At 35.3% G+C, this 7,562-nt stretch overlaps 1 protein-coding gene across 1 annotated transcript in view; it reads left to right on the top strand.

Moving 5' to 3' along the window:
• LOC131973768 (septin-7-like) overlaps positions 1-4,218 on the top strand; it is a 51,777-nt gene extending 47,559 nt beyond the window's left edge. The window contains exons 11-13 of the mRNA XM_059335844.1: positions 118-253; positions 980-1,125; positions 1,558-4,218. Coding sequence (XP_059191827.1) covers positions 118-253; positions 980-1,125; positions 1,558-1,597 — 322 coding nt within the window. The 3' untranslated portion in view covers positions 1,598-4,218. The remainder of the gene's footprint in view (positions 1-117; positions 254-979; positions 1,126-1,557) is intronic.
• Positions 4,219-7,562: the final 3,344 nt, after the last annotated feature.

Below are 7,562 nucleotides of genomic sequence, written 5' to 3' on the forward strand. Positions count from 1 at the left end.
GAAAAACTACCATGGCAACTTGTTATCATGGCTTTCCTTCAGTTTTTAATTGTATTAATGGCTAAACAAAACAAATTCCAACAAACGATTAACCCTTGCCTTCGCTGTGGTCAACAGGAGTCCTCTGGCCCAGATGGAAGAGGAGCGCAGGGAGCACGTGATGAAAATGAAGAAGATGGAGGCTGAAATGGAACAGGTCTTTGAAATGAAGGTTAAGGAGAAGAAGCAGAAACTGAAGGACTCTGAGGCGGAGGTGGGTTTGAGGATGTGTGGGTGAGAGAGAGACGGATAGAGAGAGAGATGTGTTTTATGGGACTGATACAGATTTTTCAAAACTAACACTTGAGCAGTGATTCATTGTCACCATTCAAGGCGTCCTACGTGATGCATTTAACCCTCTGAACTCTGAAAATATGTTTTCTTTTTTTTTTTTTAAACGATGAACTGAAAACAACAGGCATTATTGTTTGTGTTTGAACTTTCTGACACTTGGAAAAGTGTTGTGTTTATATAGATTTAATCTTATTTAAAAATAATAATAATATATCAGACAAATTCATGTTGACTGACATGACTTCATGTTGATGGAAGTTTTAATTATAGGCCAGTATCCAGAGGAATTCTAGTTGTCATAACTATTCAGTGTTAAATCGTAATGTTATTTATCTCAAAGTTGAATTGCCTCTAAGTATGTAGTGTGCGTGCCATTATGTTTTAGTCCATCTCCATCTCATGAACATGAACATGATATCTCAGGAACACTTGGACTCAAACTGATTTAGATTTCACTGTGACCTCAAAAAACAAGAACTGATAAGATAAATCTGAAAAAGATTCACAGACATTTCTAATGGGATAAAATGATGTGACGACGTTTCATATGATCACATTTTATAGATCAAATTTACGGTGAAATCATAATGTTCTGCAAAATTCCATGGTACTAAAGAGTGAGTCTATCTGATGTTTCAACCTACAGCTCGAACGACGCCACGAGCAGATGAAAAGGAACTTGGAGGCGCAGTACAAAGAGCTGGAGGAGAAGAGACGAGTGTTTGAGGACGAGAAGACCAACTGGGAGGCTCAGCAGAGAATCCTAGAGCAGCAGAAACTGGATGCCTCCAAGTCAGTAACACAGCACAGCTCACTAATTCACTTTTTCACTGACAAAATCTACTGATGATACATAGGACAAAGTATGCTTTGGCAGTACTGTTGGTTTGATTTTTTAAAATAAGACTTTAACTCTATTTTGTTCCTACTGAGGCACATTTCGTTTTTCCAAGTTGAAACAAATAAGACACTGGGATGTGTGATGTGTCTTTGTCTCTATTTGGTCTTCATCTTGGATACCATATATCTTGATTCAACATATATAAGCTTATTCACAGTTCAATCTTATCTTATCTTATCTTATCTTATCTTATCTTATCTTATCTTATCTTATCTTATCTTATCTTATCTTATCTTATCTTATCTTATCTTATCTTATCTTATCTTATCTTATCTTATACAACATTGTAAAGTAATATTGTTACTTTTGTGTTTCTCTCACAGGACGATGGAAAAGAACAAAAAGAAAGGAAAAATCTTTTGAAGAGACACGACCCGTTTCTTCAAGTTTTACACAAACTTTCCTCCATTCTGAAGTTCACATGTACTGTGGCCCTCCAAACATACACTAGCATAAAACACATAAACAACATTCCTCTGTGTCCCTTTTCTACACACACACACACACACACACACACACACAAGCCCACATGCTCCTCTCTCCAGGGTTTTACTGTATCCGAACTATCCTTTCATTTTCATGGGGGAATGCACGTTTTTGTGAAACTCTATTTTCCTATATTTCCTGACAAAGAGGAGAAGCTGATATTCCTCTGAGCTACAGTACAGAGTCAACACATGGCAGGGACCATGCATAGCCATTTGTACACGTGTAGTAGTTGTATGTCCTCTAGATATTCCATAGATCTGCAGATAGACTCACTATCCCTCTCCTCGACGCTCTTTCTTTTATTCTTATTCTTCTCAAACACATTAACCACACATTGAAACTAAACTGAGTCGTAAAGACCTCAGTGAGAGTCTGTGAAGAGAAGGAGAGTGTATGTGTATGTGAGTGAAGGTAACTGAGTCAGACGGCAGCTGAGGAGGGAAAGGTCTGCTCGGGGAATTAAGTCCCAGTCAGCATAAAACTGGCACAGTGAAATGATCATTGAGTTTTGCAAAAATTGGGGTTCTACAAGCTTTGTTAGGGCTGGACAATAAGCTACTGTAACTGCCAAGTTAATCTAAACATGCAGCGCTATTTAGTCAGAGGGGCTTTTTGGAATTTATTTTTGTATTTTCAGTACTAGGCTGTTCTTGTTTACTCCTCAGTAGATGGTGCAAATATGTTTCACGCTTAAGCAAAAACGTCTTTTTGACTAAATTCACACTTTAAAGTTTACCGATCTCAATGCAAAAAAATCCCCCATTGCAAGCCCAATCAATGATCAAATAGCTAGTGTGACTGGGTCTTTAGGACAGTGAGTGGTGTGTTAAAGCAGGTGTGTTTACTTCCGTGATGTGTTTGAGGTCATAGAAACAGGTGCATCTCAATAAATTAGAATATCATAGAAAAGTTTATTTATGTCAGTAATTCAATTCAAAAAGTGGAAATAACACATTATATAGATCCATTACACACAGAATGACACATTTCATGCCTTAATTTATTTAAGTTCTTGTAATTATAATGATTATGGCTTACATTAAATGAAGACCTAAAATTCAGTGTCTCAAAAAAATTAAATATTACAAAAGAACAATTTTAAAAAGTATGTTTAATATGGAAATGTTGGCCTCTGAAAAGTATGTCCATCAATACTTGGTTGGGACTATTTGACTTGAACTACTGGAAATGGACTTTTTCATGATATTCTAATGTATTGAGATGCACCTGTAGCTGGTGTGACTGGGTCTTTAGGAGAGTCGTGTGTTAAAGCAGGTGTGTTTACTTCCATGATGCGTTTGAGGACATAGATGCTGTCTGATCTGAACCGCAGACAGAAGAAGGGAGATAAGAATTGTGTTTAACAGCAGCCAGAATATTGTCATTGCAGTGTGTGTTTCCTATCTAAATAGAAGACATTATGCAAAATACAAAAGCCTCATTGGTGTCTACAACTTTACAGGTGACAAAGATTACAAAGATGTTTATATTGTGATGGATGTTGTCATAAATCTGAACCCTGATGTCCGGCTTTTTGTGATGTTTTCCCTTTGGGATAATTTATCAAAAACCTGAAATATTCCTTTAATCTTCCTTTCTCCCTGGACTCTCCGGAAAGATATCTGTTTGGAGAAGTTTCGCCAATTTAGCCATAGCTTTGTTTCTGACTTCACTTTCAAATATTACACATAAATAACTCCCCTTCTGTTCTTCTCTCAAACAGAATCTGTAAAGTCCAGGTCTCAGTTGAGTCAGAAAGAGTTTCCATTTTATCCGTTTTATTTTCATATGTTAATAGGACTATATGTAAGGTTGAAGAACGACTGCTTAAATCCCTTGTAGTTTTCTTAAATGACTCATAAAGTAATCTGTTATTTTAGTAAAGCTTCTCAGGCTGCTTGCAGTCTAAATGGTGCATTTAAAGCAAAATCCTAAAGGGATGACCCTTACACCTGCAGCACATTAAATATTACCTGTATGGATCTGTTCATGATGGAAATGCTTATATTGTGTACATACTGGAGGCTGCTCAGTGGCCTTTTTCTCTTTTGTTTATTTTTTCAGATTATTATATCCCAGGAATAACAGCAGAACTTGTACTCAGAATTAAACCTTATTATTATTATTATGTAAAACTTGTCTTAAGAATACACAAATACATTTCTCATACATTACACACACATGTACTGTGTGCATCTATGCCAATGAGTACACGTTCTCAGGACCGCTCTGTTATGCTCTATTTTCTCTTTAAGTCCAGAGAAAAGCTGTTCAGTGGTCCTACAGGTTAAAACAGTGAAATTTTCTTTGAATTACTTGTGAACCACTCACCCTTCCAATAACACCAAGTAAACATAGACATGAGTTTAGGTGGATTTTTAATACTTTCTTTTTTTTGTATGTACACTGTTTACTGCATCTCTTCTTTGTTTACCATGTGTTCTGTCTCTAACTGTATATGGTTAATATTAAAGTTGACAATGGTTATGCTTTAACTTCCAACGTGTGTAAGTATTGTTTTTAACACGCTTTCATGAAATGAATAGTGTAATCAGTCATTTAGAATATATCCAAACGTAAACAGGATAGAAACGTGTGCGTAAATACTGTACTGGTACACCAATAGTAAGACAAAAAATACACTGCAAATTGAGAAGTAAATTAAATGTTTTTACTGACAACACCTGCCTATACTGCCATACAAAGCCTAACTGCAGTAGCTACATTTTTGGTCGAAATTGAGTTATAATTAAAAATGAACTCCTTGATGTCTGTTTTATCTTGTGACAAAGTTTTAGATTTCAATGTTGCTTTATTTCAGAGAAATTATTATATAAAAATTGCAGTAACTACAAAATCCAACTCAAAACCAAAGCAGACCGAAAGTCTGCTTTGGATATATAGTCACTTTAAGAGCTGATATCTAGCCATTTTCCATGTTGTTGTTTTTTTTATAATAACCAAAATCATTATCAAGAAAACCATGGAAATAGCTAGATATCAGCTCTTAGATTAAACTATTATGAGTGATTTTTTTGTTATCATTTTATATGTCCAAACAAATGTACCTTTATTTGTACCAGGCATTAAAATGAACAAGAAATTGAAGAAAAAGGGTGATCTAATAATTTTTTCCATGACTATATACAAATTTAAACATAAAACCAAAGCAGACTGCAGTAAGTTCACTTAAGTTTATTTGATAGAAATATTATCTAGTGAAAAATTGATATAAATTATATTAAGAGTAAAATATAACATTAACTCTAAAATACAAAAATCTTTGAAGAGAATTGTTAAACCCTTGTAAATGCACTTATAACACAATTAATTTGAAAATGTGTATTTACTGAAAACAATATAAAAGCTGAAAGAAGACAACATTGTAGTTAATGCACTCTTAGAACCTTTTACAGCAATTCAAAACGAGTGCAGTATCTACATTTTTGGGGTCAAAGGTCAAATAAATGTCATGATTTTTTAGCATAAAAATGACATCATCAATACATGTAGAAATAAGTGTTACATCACTTACCTACCTATAACCTATATGGCTTGCCAATTAAAAAAACGTTAAAAAACTTTCAATCAGTTTTACTCTTTGCGTAGTTACCGTAGTTAGGTTCTGTAGGGCAGCATCTATTAGTGATGGGACGAACAACACTGGTGCGTCAGCACTTTGCCGAGCACACAAGAGTGAAACCCCGTATTGGTGCGTGTATCGCTTTAAAAAATAATAATCATGTGACCGATGAGCAAGATTTAAGCAAATTTTAAACTCTTCTCATGAACAACTTAACTCAGCAAACAAATTGAACTCAGCAAATGAAATTATACAATGATGAGATCATATTTTATATTACTGGCGATTAAATATTTCACAGGCTGATGTTGGGTTTGCAGCATGTTAGCTTTTCCATCTCTTTTCATTTTGTTTACCTCCAATGATTTTATAACAACTGCAGGGGGCACTATTGAGTGACCAACACAGTGTCAATACAGTGCTGACACAGTTTGTGTAGTGTGTCAATACACTCCTTGAGGTATCATCATCCCATCACTAGCATCTATGGAAACAGTTAATAAGTTTGGGGAGGCTGAACCATGCAGTAAATGTGCCAAAAGTCTTAAGAGCTGAAAAATCAATCTGGTTTAAATATTTGTCACAGAGTTTGGCACAGCAAACACTGAGCTTCTTAAAATAAAGCATTTTGTCACACACACCCAGATGAGTAATGAGGCTGTACAGAAACTAATTAGGGAAACATAATATTCTTGACAGTACCAGAGTTTTACCTTGGGAAAGGCATGTCTGGCAAAATTATCTTAACCCTCTGGAGTCTGCAAAAGCTCCAAAGCGTGATAGTGTTTTGAAAGTTAAAAAAAAGATTCACATTTTATGTTGCACTAAAGGACTAAAAAAGACATAAAATTACCAAAAAAAGACACAAAATTACTAAAAAATAGACACAAAATGACTAAAAAAAGACATAACATGACCAAAGAAGACACAAAATGAGAAGACAGAATGACCAAAAAAACCCCACAGAAGACACAAAATGACACAAATGATCAAAAAAGACACATAATGACTTACAAAGACATGAAAAGACATGAAAAGGATTCAAAAATGGAGCCCAAACCATACAGATAAGGGACAAGAGACTGAATCAGCTGTGAGACCAGCCCCAGTCTCTGCATCAACTGGAAAGGGGTCAAAGGTCATCAACCAAGTGTCAGTGGACAACCAAAGAAAGAGCGAGGAAGACCGGTATATATGACACCATGTCTTCTCAGCATTTATCTTTCCACCTTGGTGTATATTTAGTTTGTGGAAAGACTATCATGAATGTAAGTTAGTTCATCTTTTATACAGAAGTCCAAGAAGCACACAGCAGAAATACTATATTTTAGAATGCATTAATGCATTTATTCAAGTGATCTAACAGAAAATCCAAGTGCCAGGTGTTTTAGAGAATAAAGCATAAACACACTGTACACATTGCACAGAGATGAGAGAAATGTGGTGTGAATACTGGCCCACCTTGCTTCTCCATAGCAGGTAAATCTGGTTCCACTGTCAAAAGAAAACAAAATCAGAGAAACTAAACTGCCAACATCAGTTTAGAGCAGTGGTGAAAGAAGTATTCAGATCCCTTACTTAAGTAAAAGTACTAAAACCACATGGTGAAATTACTCCACTACAAGTAAAAGTCCTGCATTCAAAACTTACTGAAGTAAAAGTACAAAAGTATCAGTGGTCTTGACAGAATGTTTGAGCCACTCCACCTTTTGCCACTGTGACACAACAGTAGCAAGAAAAAGGATGTGTGAATAAAAATGACATTACAGGTGTTACAGAACCCAGAAGAAGCTGCATCAATTCTATAAAGTAAACAGGTTTTGATTCATATAATTGTCCCATCCACAAAGTCAAAGGAGAGATGTTACATTAGTAGTTCAACACAGTATAGGTCAGTGTTTCTCAAAATGATTGTTGCAAGGCACACCATTTATGAAAACAGGTATTTCAAAGGCACATCATTTATGAAAACAAGTATTTCCAAGGCACACCATTTACAGATGATTCTACAGAAATCATCATAAATAATTTCAAGGCTCACATGGCCAGCTGGCATTGGAGAAAAGAAACCCCTCAAACTTTAACATCCTATATTTAGGTTTCTTATCTAGGAAATAGGTTAAGAAAGACCATATATGTATTAAATAGACTCCATATAATGTACAACATCATATTATTTATTGCAAATGTTTAAGGCTTGTGTCACACCCCATGCACCATACCTTGATAGCTATTTGGGTCAAAGCTCTTCACAAC

The sequence above is a fragment of the Centropristis striata genome, chromosome 6, assembly GCF_030273125.1.
Source record: "Centropristis striata isolate RG_2023a ecotype Rhode Island chromosome 6, C.striata_1.0, whole genome shotgun sequence".
Lineage (NCBI taxonomy): Eukaryota > Metazoa > Chordata > Actinopteri > Perciformes > Serranidae > Centropristis > Centropristis striata.